Here is an 18,227-nt window from a genome sequence, read left to right on the forward strand (position 1 = left end):
GAAGGTTTCAAGAATTACAAATTGGAGCAAATTAGAAAATGAGAAGAAAAAAAAAAGCATGCACACATATGCACAAACATACACACAAACGCTTCAAGCCTAACTGTTCATGTACTTATCGTGAAAACTACTGAGCATCTTTTGTATGCCAGGTACTGTCCTAGGAGATGCAGCACGGAACAAATCTGACAAAATATCTCATGAAGAATCAGTACAGCTCAGGGTCAGTAGAAATAGGTGATCAATAAATTAAAATATAATGAGATGGCATTAAGAGCTATGAAGAAAAATGAAGCAGGACGTGACGAGAAGGCTTTTCTTAGGAAGTGCCCTGTGAGCTACGCCAGCAGTGGGGGAGAGGGCAGGCCAGGGGGATATCCGGGGGCGAGAGGGAGAGTGGCAGCCACGGGTCAATGCCTGAGGTCACGATGTGCATACGGGCTGCTGGTGCTGGCTGAGGCACATGCCCGAGAGAGACAGGCAGCCGCGAGAGGATGCTGCGCACAGGCGTGAACCATGATGTACGTCCTAGCAGAATCACTCTGACCGCAAACTGGGAAGTTGTCATTAGAGGGGCAAGAAGAGAAACAAGGTCCGCTGGAGGCCCTGCAATAAAAAGCACAGGCGAAGGTGGGGTTGCTGGTGCTTTGGGCCACGGTGGCAGCAGCGGGAGCAGGAATACCTTGTTGGATTCTGATTCGATTTTGAAAGTAAAGTTAACAGGATTGCTGAGGGAGTAAATGCAGAGTTTCGAGAGGAAGCGAAAAGCCCAGAATGACAATACGTCTTTTACACTTATTCGCCTGATGGCTATGTATAACATTTACTAAGGAGAAGTCTGAGGAAGGAACAAGTTTCGGGATGGTGAGAAATCAACTTTGATTTGATACACATTAGGTTTCGGATGCCTATTCGTCATCAAAGTAGAGGTGGCTAAGAAGCAACTAGATATCCAGGTTATGGGGAGAATTATTATTAAATGCAATCGATACACGGATAGATATAGACAGGTAGAGAGAACGAGATAAAGAAGAATTGCACATATGTGTCTGTATATGAAGGAAGGAAAGTTCAAGAAGGAAAACATGGACAAGGGAGAAAAGAAATTTATACACTGTATTGTATCTACTTCAGCACCATTTGAAAATACTGTAATGAGAACATAACTACTTTAGTAATAAAAAAGGGACACTTCTTTTGTTTCCCCCAATAAAATAATAAGCTGATGAAAAAATCAGACACGTAGTTAACACAAGACTACCGTGAAAAGAGACTCAGAGACAACCATCGTCAACTTTGTGGATTATTTCCTCCCTTTTTTTTTCTTGACATTTATATACATACACTACACAGTTTTGTTTTTTAAGTACAGTTAATTTTTGCTTGTTATTTTGACACACGAGATAATGCTGAACTCAAAGGTGGCAGCCATAGAATCAGGCCATTTTTTGTTTTGAATCTCTGTGTTCATGCTTTTAGAATGTCCCCACTCTCCGGTTCGTGGAGGCCCCTTTACCACTCCCAAATGCACCACGCCCCGACTCACTCCCCTAGGGTGCCTCCTGGCAGTGGAGGACATTTGTGCTTTCCATCCTGCCCCTCAGAGCTTTGCAGTTGGGGGCCTGCCTTATAAAACCATAAGCACGCTTCCATGTCATAAAGAACTATTTGTAAACCTAATCTTTACATGGACTCTTTATATACAACTCTCTGTGCACAGTTCTAACGTAGCATCCAACCTTTCATCAAGCATGTTTCAGCACCACCTCAAGGAGTCACTGTCTAGTCACCAAAAGAGCAGAAACTCTGACTGAAAGTAGTTTCCCTTCAGTCCATTCAACAAAGACCTACCAGTGCGTGTGTCTGTGCACGTGCGTGTGTGTGTGAGAGACCGAGAGAGAGGATGACGCACACAAAATCTTAAAAGATGATTTCAGACAGAGAAACGTGCTGTGAATAAAATAACAACACATGAGAACACAACTGGGAGGAAGGTGAAAAAGAGAGAGAATGCTATGTAGCTGGGTGGGCAGGCAAAACCTGCTGGGGAAATGACACTGAGCCAAAGCCTCGGTGAAGAGAAGGAGGCTGCAAATAGTCTAGAGAAGAGCAACTCAAGCACAGGGTGAAGAGGAAAGGCAGAGGGGGGCCCAGGAAAGGAAGGAGTACACGTGTTGGAGGGGTGTGTGGCCGGAACATCGCAGAAAGAGGGGGCAGACCACGGAGGGAGCTGCAGGCAAGCATCTGGATCTTTAACGAAACTGAGTTATTTGTAGTGAGGTGCATGGACCTAGAGTCTGTCATACAGAGTGATGTAAGTCAGAAGAGAAAAACAAATACCGTATGTTAACGCATATATACAGAATCTAAAAAAAAGTGGTTCTGAAGAACCTAGGGGCAGGACAGGAATAAAGACGCAGATGTAGAGAATGGACTTGAGGACACAGGGAGGGGGAAGGGTAAGCTGGGACGAACTGAGAGAGTGGCATGGACATATATACACTACCAAATGTAAAACAGACAGCTAGTGGGAAGCAGCCGCACAGCACAGGGAGATCAGCTCGGTGCTTTGTGACCACCTAGAGGGGTGGGATAGGGAGGGTGGGAGGGAGCCGCAGGAGGGAGGGGATATGGGGATATATGTATACATATAGCTGATTCACATTGTTATACAGCAGAAACTAACACATCACTGTAAAGCAATTATACTCCAATAAAGATGTTAAAAAAATAAATAAAAATAAAAAATTTAAACCTCCACCCTCCCCCCCAAAAAAAGAATGTGGATCTTTATTCTAATTGTAATGAGAAACTACTGTAAAGTTATAAACAAGGACACAATACGATCTGATTTAGGCTGAACAATCAGTGTGGCGGTTGTGGAGAGACCAGAACGTTAAGGAACAAAAATATAGGCAGGGAGACCAGTTAGAAGGCTGTCACTGTCACCAGCCGAGAGAGGGGATAGCTTGGAGCAGCATTTCAGGAACTGTGGTGGTGACGTGTTCAGACACAGGACACGTTTTGGAGGTAAGAGCAACAGGACTTGCTGACTCAGGAACGAGGAATCTGTGCCTGGGTGAACAGAACCGGCACTCCATCCACACCTCAAGCGACTTTTACCTTCACTAATGGACCCTCGCGGGACTCACCTCTCTGGGATGGGTATGGAAGGTGCAGGCAACAAGTGTTTACAGGGTAACGTAAAATGTATCATACTGTCTCACTTACCCAAATTGGGATCAGTAGCCTGACGTTTCTTAATTTTCGCTTCAGAAATAGCAGAATAATAGGCACAAGTCATCTTGATCAGCCACGTTGCTCGAACCATTGGCACGGAATACTTAGCTAGATATGCAAAAACATCTTCTTTTTTACTAAGGATGGGAACCTAAAAAGAAATAATACATTTATAACAATCACATATTATGTTCATCGCTAGGCCAACCTAAAGAAAGGGGAAGCAAGAGAAAGAGACTCTAAGTTCCTGCTGGCTATGAAAAACTATATCCTTTTTTTAAATGGCACGTGTCACTTTAAAAAAGAATTTTAAGCGAATTTTAAGAAAAAAGTGTTTGGCACATTGGCAACACAGTTTTATCAGTTGTGCTTTCTTATTTATAAAAACAAATTATTTTCGATCTCTCAGATGCTGAAAGCTACTCGTTGTATCAGCAAAATAGGGGAAATAATCTCATGACAGTCCTCCAAGGAGTTTATATCTCAAAATTGGAAGGGACAGATAAAGTAAAAGCTATCCCCACCCTACATTTTATCAAAGAACATTTCTGTATAAAGCTTTCTGATTGTATCATCTCATAAGCATAACAATTTCCAGAAAGCTTCTAAAAGTGCCTTTAGACCAAGATTTTACATAGAGGCTAGAATGATGGATCAGTGAATCTGCCTAATAAACACTGAGCTAGAAACAGCTGGGTAATTAATTCACGGGTTGAAAGTGGGCACTTGAGGCAGTTAATTATTTCTTCCAGGCCACAAAGGTACTATTTAGCAAATTAGTATCTCAATGTTCTGCTGAATGGCTTGAAAGAGTTAATCCAGTCTTCTAGAATTCCTCATAAATACCCTAGGAATAGCCCATTGATCTATACATAAGCTATCCGATTTACGAATACAGGGTAACGCAGCGGACAGAGAGGATGTTGGCTGCAATGCAGCAGGATGGGAAGAGTGAGATGGAGAAGCAGACCGTGCCCACCCCCGCCCCCAGCAATGAGCACCCCTGTGCTGCAGTCGTGGCCCCAGCCTGTGGTGGTTAAACCCATGACTCCCAGGCTCTTCATTTATGAACGAGATAATACCGACCCTGGCCACCTCACGGTGGCGTGAGAAGGAGAAAGCAAAAGAATTACATGTATCAAAATTATAACAACTTTCATTTTGTTGCCAGTTCCAGTTTCAAGGATTTCTTCACGTCCCCCGATGTGTTCTCAAGCCATGGACCTGACTCTCTCCTAAGAGGATTCTGGAAACCCACAACCATGGACATCACTAGCCCTGGTCTCTATGCCCCGAAGTCTCGCTCGATCTTGTGTTGAAAATCAAAGCTTCAAACCGGCTAACCGATTCATGGAGCATGGCATTTTTCTCTTAGTTAGCCAATGGTTCGGCCGGTGGATTTTTCTGCATTATACATATGTTACAAACCTGACCATTCGCAGTCTTGGAACAAAGTGTGATCCCAGAATTTAAAAGTAAGTGTTTTTTGTTACCCAGCTCTTTAAAACAAGCTATTTCACCTGGTTCTTCCCAAAGAAACATCAAGCGGCTCCGGCGATACAGAAAAGCTGCCTGGCTGGACGCTGAGATGCAGTGTGTCCATATACTGCATTTTACGGGCAATGTAATAGACTTTTGATCGTGTACAGTTCCTACCTTGGTTGCTGACTTTAGAACGTAACCTCCCCCATGACAAAGGCGACTACACGGCACACCACGTAACTATATAAAAGGGAGGTGAAAGCGACACAGGCTAAAGCTATAAAACCTCCTCTCTGTGGATCACGGTGATACATGTTACCTAGAAAACTTCCTGAAAATTTAGCTTACAAGGCACATCTTTCACGGAGCACGAGGCTCTGGGTTTACTGTCGTTTAGGCCAGGGACAAGAAAAGCACCGTCTTATACAGTCAGTTCCAGACCGGAGCTGCTGGTTTTCACTAGAACATACAGTAATGGTATCAGGGAGTTACATTTTAGCTGCCACGGTCAGGTTCCCTCTCAGCCAGACGTACCAGAAGACTATACATAAGATCAAGGCCTAAAAACCAGGCAAATGCAAAAAGTAAAGTTAGCATCTCCAAAGGAACATTACCAATAGCATCTTTATAGAAGCCTAAAAGATTTCTTCTTGAACAGCGTTTGACAAGAAGGCACGGCCGGGGATGGGGGGCGCATTCTGAGCATGTGAAATGTTTACACGAAGCAGCAAACAAAGCTGAGTCTTACAGGAACAGCATAAGGCAAACCTCTAGCTCACTGTCCCTGCTGGCGGAGCCCTAAGAAAAAGGGTTGGCTCAAATCAAGGGCTTTCGCATTCAGAAGAACATATGTGAAGAAAGTTATTTAATTAAGGAAGAAGACACATTTTGATGGTTTTGTCACATTTACAGTTTGGGCCAACTCAGGAAGGAAAATATGTTTACACTGACTGAAGTATGACTTCCTACAGGGATGGATTCCATTTTCAGCCAAGAAACCATCTGACTTCAACTTGTAGCTGAACCCAGGCAATCACTGGGCAGCGGTTTGGTTTCTCAATCAAGGTGGAACCGCATCTAAGTACCAGAAGAAAACGAAGACACCTAGCATGGCCTTCCATCCACCAAAGCGTTGCCCTTGTAACGCTTCTCTCCCTGTATTCTCCTTTCTGTCAGCACCCTCTGTTTGCTAAGCAGTGGTAGAAGCAAATGGAAATTCCAGAGACCACAGTAATCAAAGTCACCAGAAGTGAACACATCATTCTTAGTGAACCGTTCAAGAGCTAAAAGGATATCCCCAGGAGCAAGAAGTCTCCTTTCCCAAATCTAACTACGACCGCGATTGGATTCAAAGGCCTTTCACAGGCCACTGTTGTCCTCTCTGTGGCTCAATACTTGGAGTGCTGTGGAGCTTTATATGAACGGAAGACCAGGTCCAGAAACCTGTCCGTCCCATACAGGAAACTATTTTGAACTCTAGATCAGAGCTGGAAGGTGACTCAGGATCTCAGCAGGAAAAGGAAGGTCTTCTACATCAAGCCATCCCGCAGATAAATACCAGAAATTAAGAGGTATTCAAACTTTCTAATATGAAGGGCACGCAGAGGATGCAATCTTTTACCCAACTCTAAAGACTTTTCGCCACCTCAAGAAGATGAAATGCTGAGGAAGGGATGGGAAGGAATGACTCCTGAAATGCCCAAGAAATGAATACTTCAAAGTATATTCAATGGTTTGACAAAGAAAACATCTTTAACTTTGCAAAGAATTAACGTCAGGGCTTACCTGAGGGACACCTGACTTGGCCAGAGGCAGCTCCTAATAAAGAGAGAAGAACAACGGCTAATACACTGCACCATAATTCATCTCCCTCTTAAAAGATGAGAGACCATTACACCCCTAAAGCAAGGGCATCAATTCCTCATGAGTATTCCCTTTCAGGAAATATCTCCCCCCCCCCCAAAAAAAAAAAACCTGCATTCTAAAAGCTTACAAAAAAGGCAAACCTAAAAGGAAAGATGTCAGGCTGGCTACATAGGAGTTGAAGGTACTAACCAACGTGGAGGGTATGAACTTTTGGTAGAAAGCCATCAAATAGTGAAGGATGGCCTTTGACTTCTGCAGCCTTCAGATACAATTCCCAGGCCACAGTGGGAACACGTGGTAAACGGTCAACAATGGAAAAGAAATGCTATGCGGTCCAGCCCGTGTTGAGACAGAGGCACTACCTGAGTAGCAAGAGAGGGTTCCGCTGATCGTCTGCTTTGCAAGGATTTCGGTTGCCTTTAAGCACTAACATCTATGAAAGGCAACGCAAGGCTCCGACACTAGGGCAAAATAAAGCCCACGGGAGCTACAGGCACTATTTTCAAAGAGGTGCTTTAGAAAACAAAAACATAAATACACGAAGGAGCTCTCCTCTAACCTGGGCCTGCACCAAGCCATTCGTGAAAACTTAAGAATAGAAGATGGGCTCCCCTAAAACTAAAGGGTTTCAGGGGAGATGAGAAAGACCTGGGGATTATTTGAAAGGTGTGTAAGAAGTCAGAGATCAAGACTAAGACGGAAGTTTCTGGCTCTCATCTAAATTTCAAAAGACATTTTGTACTATTGGGACTATAAGATTGTTGAATCTGTGCAGTATTTCCCACGTGAGGAAAATGATCAAAGGCAAAGATTTTTAAAAGAACCCTCCCTTCCCTCCCCCTCCTCAAAAAAGCGGGGAGCTATGAATAAACCTGCCCATTTTGTACTGAAACTTTTTCAAAGACGGTTTTCAAGCACACACGGAATCACTATCTTTTATCTCACTTGTTCGGAAGAAGAGTTAGTTTAAGAATTTGGATGGGTACTTTTCAAGACAAGGAAATAACATTAAAGCAAGGATTTCTATTTAACCCATTTGGACATCCTGACCTAAAAAACTGAAAATGTAACAGAAATAAATGAAGTCTCACTGCCTGTTTTTGATTTTAAAACCCTGTCTACCTAATATCCACATCAACAGCTTCCTGTGTAGAATGTTTAGGTCTCTAGATGTCCTAGGCACCACATGCCATCAAAATGAAGGGGAAACAGCCTATGTGCAGCACACACCTAGTGCAGGATACCTGCCATTGAGACTTGGAGTTTTGGAGAGAATTGGGGAAAAGAAATATATACTTGAACATTGTCTCAAATATTTTCATTTCTATAAGGCCTCAATTAAAACAATGCAAGAAATACTTAATACCTTTTTTGCCAAAATAGCAAGTGGTTTATTTCCTGCTAAGTCAGAGAACCAACTATGAATCGCACTCTGGGATCGAGCAGTAACCAGCCAATAATTATCTTTAGCATTAACTTGTGGTTTCTTCTTTCCGGTGTCCTGGAAAGTGTTAAGCTTTAGTTTCTCAGCTAATATGCTGCTAAAATAAGCTCCAATCTGTGGAAGAGAAAACAGAGTTTAAAGACAATAAGCAAGAATGTTAGTAACGTACGTATCAGTATTTTATTTTTATTGTTTTAACAGAAAATCTTCAAAGAGCCCATTGGAAAATAAAATGGGAATTTAAGTCCTTGAAGCTAAGAGTTGTGATTTCCTTACACTAACATAATGCAGAAACTCCCACAGCACCTTTGTTTCACTACTAACAAGTAGTTCAAGGGAACAAGAAGGGTCTCTGAAAATTCCTATAAAATTCATTATATCCTGAATAAATTTCAAGAGAATGGGTTCTGCTTTCATCTTTAGATGAACCTCTCCTTTTTCACAGTACACACCCATTTGAAGAGAATCTTTTTCCTGAGAGGTGTTGCATACAAGATCAGAACCTGGCAATCACACAGTAATCATTCTTTTTCTTGTTTCATTTTAATAGCACATAAATTTGGAAAGGAAACTCTGTATTTACACTCAGTGTTTTCAAAAAAAAAAAAAGTCTAGAGAAATCTAATTTATTTACATGGAAAATTACAAAAGGTTCGATTAAATTAAATATTCAACATTTTTGATTGGGCTGCCAATTTCATGAGTACAAGTGTTTAGAAAGAGAAAGCTAGTGTGGCTTGCTCTGAATGGAACAAAGTAGCAAAGGGAGCTTCCTGTGAATGACTGGCATTTTCATATTAACCAAATTAAAAGAGGACAAAGGAAAGACAAAGGGACAAGAAGGAAGGGGACTGAGTAATATCTAAAAACTAAATGAATCCACAGAAAACCTCTTGGAATTTCCAAGAAGCCTATCACAGCATCACATTTTGTCCCCTGGAAATTCTCTAATAACAGGATGTGGACAACAATTTCTAACAAATACCTTCAATAAGGTTAGCAGACAGTGGCAACCGTGATTAAAATAAAATACCTACCCTGCTGCACCAAAATAAGAATCACTACCTTAGTTAATGCTCATGACTCAATAAACAATTAGTCTATAGGGTGGAACGCAGTTGGAAGCAATTAGCCAAGTTTATCTACCAGGGCGAAAAGCTGGTAAACATTTTTTTAATGTGAATTGGCATCCCTTGATCCTTGTGATTGAGGTACAGTGAAAAAGTCTGTTTTGTGTTGAGGTAATATGGCAATAAAAATTATAGTAATTAGAAAAAAAGGCTGAACCTTATTTTTTTAAAACAACTTCATAGTATTCTTTTTTAAGCAAAGTTTGCAGAATGTCCAGAGAAGTAAATGCAAAAATTCACCAAAAAAACAGCTATTTGAAAACAAGGAGCCAAGAGTAACAAACTGTTTAATTTTAAATTTCTCAATCAATATTTGGTCTTTGCACCAATGGCACGAAATACCTACCTATGTAGATTGTTTCATATTTAAAAGATCTCTTATTTGCAATCACGTATGAGCATTTTAATCATAATAAACAAAGACATTAAAAAAATTTTTAAACTAGTCTAAGTACTGTCAAAGAAGAATAGCCACGGTGATCTGAAAAGACTATTCAATTAAATCAAGCCAATCACTGATTTTGCAAATCAAGGGATTTGCAAAAATTGTATTTAAAAAAAAAAAAAAAGTCTGGGGGGCTTCCTGGTGGCATAGTGGTTGAGAGTCTGCCTGTTAATGCAGGGGCCACGGGTTCGAGCCCTGGTCTGGGAGGATCCCACATGCCGCGGAGGCAACTAGGCCCGTGAGCCACAACTACTGAGCCTGCGCGTCTGGAGCCTGTGCTCCACAACAGGAGAGGCCCGCGCACCGCGATGAAGAGTGGCCCCCGCTTGCCACAACTAGAGAAAGCCCTCACACAGAAACGAAGACCCAACACAGCAAAAATAAATAAATTAATTAATAAACTCCTACCCCCAACATCTTCTTAAAAAAAAAAAAAATGTCCTGGTGTAGGTAACAGCCAAAAGAATTCAGAACACGGCAAATTAAAAAAAAAAAAAAAAAAAAAGTCTGGGCAATCTCTTTTGCAATTATACTCTTTTCTATGTATTTAATAATAGCAATGGAACATAGTGGCTATATATATGTTTTACTTCCTAAAAATTTTATGAACTGCATAAATGTAAACAAAGTCAAAACTCCCAAGAAAGCAAGAGCAGAGAAAATACACATTAGGACTCAAAAAAAAAAAAGAAAAAAATCAAAACATGATCATACACTTAATTTTATTCTATCAGCAGTATATTCACATTATTCTAAAATCGAGAAAAAGTTAAGAGCCTCATTCCCAAGTCCCAATGCCTAACTCCAAAGAACCACCTTGATTAGTTTCTTATGTGTCTTTCCAGAGTTTCCTCATGTGAATACACATGAACAAACACGAATATATTATTTTTCTCTTATATCTATACCTCGTTATGTACATTGAGTAAGTGTCTGAGAGCCTTCCTTCCATATTTGTCTATGGAGAGCTTCCTCATTCATTTTTACAGACACATAATAATGTACTCTGTGCATGTACCACATTTTATTTAATCAAGTCCCCGTTAATGGACACTTGTTTCAAACTTCTGCGATTACAAATCACATTAAAATGAATAGCCTTTCCTATTTGTTATTTCATACATGTACAGCTATAGCTTTCAGATGAATTTTCAGAATTCAGATTGTATGATTCTGTAATTTTAATCAGCATTGTCAAATTACCCTCCATAATGTTTATACCAATTTGCACTCCCTCAGACAAGGTATGAGAGATAAGGTTTAATTTAAAACTTGTTTTCATCCATCCACAGCTATTTTGAAAGTAATTCATTTGGTAAGAAAATGAAAAAGTTTAGGGGCTATACTATAGGTCATGTATTTCATATTCATTAGATCAAATTCCCCTCAGAAGGTTTGAATCCTTGAGTAAATCTCACAGGAAGGATGAGAGCAGCAGAAGTGGTAACGGGTGCTATTTCCATTTATTCAATTATTTAAAATGACATAAAACTTCATACAACTGGGAACAATTTGGCAGTTCCTATACACAAGGCGTTCATACTTTGTTATGGACAGAATTGTGTATATCCAAAATTCAGTTATTGAAGCTCTAAGCCTCAATGTATTTGGAGATAGAGCCTTTAAAGAGGTAATTAAGGTTAAATGTTCATGGACCGATAAATGGATAAAGAAGATGTGGTACACAGATACAATGGAATATTACTCAGCCATTAGAAAGAATGGAATAATGCCATTTGCAGCAATATGGATGGACCTGGAGATTATCATACTAAGTGAAGTAAGTCAGACAAAGACAAATATCATATGATATCACTTATATGTGGACTCTAAAAAAAAAATGATACAAATGAACTTATTTACAAAACAGAAACAGACTCACAGACTTAGAGAATGAATTTATGGTTACCTGGGGGGAGGAATAGATTGGGAGTTTGGGACTGACATGTACACACTGCTATATTTAAAATAGATAACCAACAAGGATCTACTGTAAAAAACAAAGAAGAAAGAGAGAAAAAAAGTTAAATGAGGTCATAAGGGTGAGGCCTAATCCAATATGACTAGTGCCACTATAAGAAGGAGAACACCAGAGATACCCGCACCCAGAGAAAAGCCCATGTGAGGACACAGTGAGAGGGCAGCAGTATACAAGCCGAGAAGAGAGGCCTCAGGAGAAACCAGACCCGCTGACACCTTGATCCTGGACTTCCAGCCTCCAAAACTGTGAGAAAATAAACTTTCTCAGAAAATCAAATTTCTGTTGTTTAAGCCCCTCAGTTTGTGGTATTTTGTTATGGCAGCCCCAGTAGACTAATGCATCTTCTAACCAAGTAATATGCTGCTGGGAATTTATCCTAAAGAACAAAAGCTATATGTTCAAATATGACTATACCTTCTTTATAAATAACCATAAGAAACAGATAATAGGCTAACTGCTGTACACCAGCAGTTTCAGTTATTACAGCACATAAATGATGAAACGTTATCTATCCATTAATTACTATGAATATGAATACTTCAGCCTCAAGGAAAGGTACACACAAAATGATATTACTTCTTCTTTAAGTACATAAGTTAAGGAAGATGAAAGTTTAGAGACAGATGGTAGTTATATTTGCACAACAGTGTGAGTGTACTTAATGCCAAAGAACTATACACTTACATATGTTAATGGTAAATTTTATGTTATGTAAATTCTACCACAATAAAAAAAAAGTAGAAAACAAATTACAACACATACATAATTGTAGTTGTGATGTTTAAAAGGTATCAAGCAAGATTGGAAAAAGAGTAAAAACACTGTGTTTGGTCAATAGGACAATCTGTAGAAAATAATTGTTTTTTTTCACATCACTTAAATAATACTTCAGTTGCTAGTTTAGCAAATTACATATGTTTGTGTATGCATGTGTGCATATAAAAAGAGATTTGAAATGATACACAAACTTTTAACAATCTCTGGTTAAGAGAAAACAAGAATAGAAATTCATCTGTATGCTTGATTTCTTTTAATCTGTAGGCATGATTTTTTAATTTAAAAAGTATTTTAATATTCGAAAATAGAAATAACTCAAAAAGGATGAAAAACAAACCTTAAAGGATACAAACAGAAAATTCCATCTATATATCTAATTGTTAACATAACCACAAAGGAAAAAGACTTAATTCAAGAAATTTTTAATACAACACTCTGACTACATACTTTTTTAAAAAATAAATTTATTTATTTATTTTTAAATTTTTGGCTGCATTGGGTCTTTGTTGCTGTGCACGGGCTTTCTCTAGTTCCAGCGAGCGGGGGCTACTGTTCACTGCGGTGCACGGCTTCTCACTGAGGTGGCTTCTCTTGTTGTGGAGGACAGGTTTTAGGCGCACGGGCTTCACTAGTTGTGGTTCGCAGGCTCTAGAGCGCAAGCTCAGTAGCTGTGGCGCACGGGCTTAGCTGCTCCGTGGCATGTGGGATCATCCCAGACCAGGGATCGAACCCATGTCCCCTGCATTAGCAGGAAGGTTCTTAACCAATGCACCACCAGGGAAGTCCCTCTGACTACATACTCTTAATGAAAGTTAGTCTAAAGACAAAAAGCATGGTAGAGCAATTGTAAATTTTACATAGCAGTTTTGTTGTTGGAATGACACTGGTATAGTTTATTCTGGAACTTTTTATGTATATTATAAGATAGAGCAAATGAATAAACATGCTAATATTGCTGGGATCCAGGGTTCTCACCTTAAGAGAAAGGAGATACAATGATGGAAAAGGGAAAAGCGTGGGAAAGACCCTGTGGTACTGACTTAGAACAGATGGATGGATGGGAGGGAGGGAGGGAGGGAGGGAGGGAAGAAAAAGAAGAAACCTAAATATTTTTGCCATCTCTGTCCACTGAAAGGGCCTAGAAGTTGTGACACTCAAGTAGCCATGAGCAAGCTGGGCACCCAGATCTGGGACGGGATAGGAAAAGAACAAGATGGCCCTGGACTATGTTATTGTACCTCAAGTGAGGAAGTGCCCAAAGGACTGGGTTGGGGGGTGAGGGGGTTGTCCAAAAGGCCCAAGAACCAGGTTAAAGGTGCCCCCACTGGCCAAATGTGAGACAGTGTGAGCATCAAAAAGAAAACTGAAGGTCATACAACTGATTTTAAGAGTTCAGGGGTTCAAAGTGATACTGAAAAATGGGGTGTCCTTAACAAAAGAATGTCAACTAATAAACATACGAGGAATAATAACTACAAAACCAGCATTTTGCAACCATCAGCAAAATAAATCATTCAGCAGGAATCGACAATTGATGCTAAAATCATAGCATAAAATTTTATTGGACAGGGCTTCCCTGGTGGTGCAGTGGTTGAGAGTCCGCCTGCCGATGCAGGGGACACGGGTTCGTGCCCCGGTCCGGGAAGATCCCACATGCCGCGGAGCGGCTGGGCCCGTGAGCCATGCTGAGCCCGCGCGTCCGGAGCCTGTGCTCCGCAACGGGAGAGGCCACAACAGTGAGAGGCCCGCGTACCGCCAAAAAAAAAAAAAAAAAAAGAAATTTATTGGACAATAGGATGTTCATACCGTCTCAAAGTATCACCCTGTGGAGATTACCACGAGGAAAAGATGACTACTTTTGCAATGTAAAGAGATGGCAGACAGCACCTTAAGTGATCAAACAGTATAAGCAATTCTCAGGCAAACTAACACTGCATGTCTCCTGATGTGCACTGTAGTCTTTGCACCAAAAATATTTAACCTGAAAAAACAAAAAAACCTCACAACAACAACAAAATAAGGGACTCTGGAGAGCGGTACTGCGCTAGATTAAAATAGGATTAGGAGACACGCCAGCCAAAAGCAGTGCGTGACCCCTGATTGGACCCTGCAGCAGGACAGCATAAAGGATATCTGGGGGAACTTTGAATATGGGTTGTGGTTTCAATAACACAAATTTATCAACATTAGCTCCCATGGGTTTCACATACGTATGCTCTTTCGGAAGTTTTGGGAAGCGATGAGCATTACCTTTGACGGGTTAATTACAATATTTCTAGCCGAGCCATGCTCGTCTCCAGTAAAGGCGGGCTGATTGTTGAAGCCTTGCTTTACATTCACAGCGGTAAGTTCATCCTGTGGGTGGAAAGGTACTGATTAGTCCGAAGGATATCAAAGCTCCAACTGAAGCCAACATCCCGTAGCCTCAGGAATGATGAACATTGCTATGCTCTGCAGAAGAGAACTGTTCAACACTCACCAAGGAAAGAAGCAACAGAGGTTTAAAAATCAATATATACATGTGTAGAGAGAGAGAAAGCAAATGTGGCAAAATGTTAACAACCATTGCCTGTAGGTGAAAATTCTTCACGAATAAAATTGGAAAAAGGAAAAAAAAAAAAAAAGCAACCTCCCCCCATAAACGTAAACTCATAGAATGTGCAGACTGGGATTGTTTCTAGAGAGCCCACAGCTTGACCGGCCCTGTGCACGTACCTTGCCAGCCCCTGTGCACGTCTCTATGCTGTGTTCCAGAAAACTGGCTCACTCAACTTACCCAAGACCCCACAGCGAGTTAAAGACAGGAATGAAGGGCTCCTAGGCGCAAGGCATGTGATAACTACACACCACCACAGCCCTGCAGCTGAGGGGAAGTTTAGAGCTTGCCAAGCTGTTCATACACCTCGGCTCACTTCACCTTTACCAATTCTGAGGCAGATGGTAGGCGCGTGTCTTCATGCCTGTCTACAGATGAGAAGAGTGAGGCTCGCTCAGCTAGTACAGTAACTGGACAAAGCCAGCGCTGAAAGACCATCTTCTCACTCCTAGACTAGGAAGAGAAATTTCCATGACACTGTGCACCAGAGTACAAATGCCACAGGAAAATGTGGTCTAAAAATACACAGCCACAATTCGTACCCTCCTTAAAAAAGATCTACTGGATAGATATAGGAAAACTTTCCTTACCAAGGTCACAACACATCAAAAATAGCCCAAGGCATTTAAAAAAAAAAAAAAAAGACCTTCCCCTACCCAGATCACTGAGTTATAGAACTAAATCAGAGTTCCCAAAATACAGACTTGAAAGAATAAAGGGGAAAGGTGTGCGTAAATGAAGCCACCTTCTGCTCCCCTCACTTCAGGCCAAGAAATGGTCTCAGTGACACCTGGGGTAATGGTAGCAACAGCACAAGAATATACACTTATTCTTCACAAGTAATTGCTGTAAGTGTAAAATGAAAAAAAAAATCAACTGATCAAATCACTGCTATGATTAGGCAGAAAGCCTTAGGCCAAAATCGTTAACGACATAGAGCACCTGAAAGGTCACCTTGGCTGAGAACCGGGGTCTCCTGGAGTCATGCCATGTAACTTTACTTAATTGTGTGTGCTCTAGCTAATACCTTGGCTAGGCACAGTTCTGGTGGGCTTTCAAAAAACCCCACTACAGGAAGCTTAGCTCTATGGTAACCAAGTCTCCTCCCAGCACGGAAGGTAGCTGGAATTGTGATCCGCACAGAAAATGAGTTGCATGTATATATCAGAAGACATCTCAAACTGCTCCCGCATTTTCAAATAAATTATTTGGAAATCTAGGGCAAAACTACATAATGCATATTTTAAGTCAAAAAAGTGTCAGTCAACTGAAATAAAGCAGGCGTGCTAATGAAATTTCTGCCATCTCAGAGTCTAAGGAAGAAGGGGGACACGTGGTGTCACGAGGGGAGTGGGACAAGAAAATGGAATTTTTATCTGTGCTTTAGCATCAGAGTAATACAAGAAACACTAATTGAGGAATAGCTTATGTTTTTACTAAAAATACGTCCTGGGTTAATCAAGAGGGAATGTGTGAGGCTTTCAGGACCAGTTAGTTCCATTTAGTACTGCTTCAGTTTCTATTCTAAACTAACCCCTGCTCAGCTAGCTGCCTGTTGTGACTGACTGCTAATAAGCACTGGCCTGGACAGACATGCCACCCGCGCACACACACACACACGCACACACACGCACAAATACACACACAGAATCGCCAGAAGGAAAAGAACATGGGACCATGGTAACAAGTCTGTCAGCCACATCAGATTTTCCTCAAACTAGGATCCACACAGGTACGGCTGGGAGCCTTGAGTGCTGAGAACTTTCCAAACTTGTATTCTCACTTTCATGAAAATGCATCCGGAATCTGAGCGCTTCTCACTACCACCGATGCCTCCCCCAGGTCAAGGCCACCATCACCTCATGCTTGGACACTGCAACAGCTCCTAACTGGTCTCCTTGCTTCTACCTTTGCCCTCTGAAGGCCACATTCAACACAGCAGCCACAGGGAGCTTTGGAAAACTTGAGTGAGATCACGTCACTCCTCAAAGCCTGCGATAACTCCGTACCTCAGAATCCGAGCAGAGGCCCTATGAGGTCCTACAAGTCCCTGAGTGATCTGGCCCCTTATATCTTTCCGACCTCACCCCTGATCACACTCCCCTTGCTCACTCTGCAGCTCCTCAAGTGTCCAGCTGGACGACCTCCAGCCTCAGGGCCTTGCATGGTCTACCCCTTCTGCCTGGATTGCTCTTCCCTGGTTTCCACATGGCCGACTCCCTGGTCACCTTAAGTCATGTCCTCGATGAGAAATCTGATGACCCTATTTGAAACTGGAACTGCTCACCCCATTCCCTTCACCCTAGCACTCCTAATCGTCCAATAATCCATAGCACTGATCACCTAAAACCCCACGTAATTTACTTATGATGTATCCTGTCTGTCTCCCCCACCAGAAGGTAAGGTCTGTGAGAACAGGGGTCTTTATGTTGTTCACAGAAGCGTGCCAAGAACACAGAGCAGTGGCTGGCACAGAGCACACAATATTCAATTCACAAAATATATTCAATAAATATCTGTTGAAAGAGTAAATAAGTGAATGATAACCTGTTTCGAACAATTCACGTAAGTATATTCTGAATCACTACCCCATGACGTTGAGGTCCCTAATTCTGTGCGGATTTATGACTAGAGCCACTTAACCTCTCAGAGCAGTGGCTGTCACCCCCTCAAGCCCGAGGCACCATCCTAAAAGCAAATATTTTTAAATGCCCTTTTTCCAAGTCTGAAATGAAATTCATAGACAATAACTTACCAACATTTTTTTAAAAAATCAATGTAATGCCCTCACTCTAAAAGTTTTTTCAAAATGAAAGTAAGTTGTAACAACATAGGTACTTGAAAAGGAAACCCTCAGGCATACACAACAAGACCTCTACTACCCAAAAAGTGTGGTCCATGGGCCATCAGCGCTGGCTCGTTAAAAATGCAGAATCTCATTTCAATCAGCTTAACAAATTCTCCAGGTAATTCATGGACACATTAACCTTTGAGAAGTGGGGCCCTAGGAGACATCAAGAATTAGTAAATGTTTGTTCCTATACCTAGAATCACCATAAATGCAGACTGATACAGGTGTGCTGTATTGCTATTTCAAATGATCAGAACACCATGATGTGAATCTTCTGTAACGGTGAAAACTCTTAGTAAAATTTTCAAACCGACAAAATAAAATCTTCTCCCAATATATTAAAACGCAATCGTTATATTCCTCAGAGACTCAGTGTATACTGACTGTGTATTAAAATCATGCCAAAAAAATACTT

General features: G+C 41.2%; 1 protein-coding gene across 5 annotated transcripts in view; it reads right to left on the reverse strand.

Annotated features, from left to right (window-relative positions):
* MED12L (mediator complex subunit 12L) overlaps nucleotides 1-18,227 on the reverse strand; it is a 329,485-nt gene that overhangs the window by 283,871 nt on the left and 27,387 nt on the right. For 4 of the 5 annotated variants that reach the window (XM_067737493.1, XM_067737492.1, XM_067737490.1 and 1 more), the window contains exons 3-5: nucleotides 14,616-14,720; nucleotides 7,955-8,146; nucleotides 3,232-3,391 (exon numbers count right to left, since the gene is read on the reverse strand). In XM_067737493.1, coding sequence (XP_067593594.1) covers nucleotides 3,232-3,391; nucleotides 7,955-8,146; nucleotides 14,616-14,720 — 457 coding nt within the window. Of the gene's footprint in view, nucleotides 1-3,231; nucleotides 3,392-6,507; nucleotides 6,541-7,954; nucleotides 8,147-14,615; nucleotides 14,721-18,227 lie in introns of all 5 variants that reach the window. The other variant, XM_067737488.1, reaches the window with a different exon arrangement.

Source organism: Pseudorca crassidens, chromosome 5 (genome assembly GCF_039906515.1).
Source record: "Pseudorca crassidens isolate mPseCra1 chromosome 5, mPseCra1.hap1, whole genome shotgun sequence".
In the NCBI taxonomy this organism is placed as follows: Eukaryota; Metazoa; Chordata; class Mammalia; order Artiodactyla; family Delphinidae; genus Pseudorca; species Pseudorca crassidens.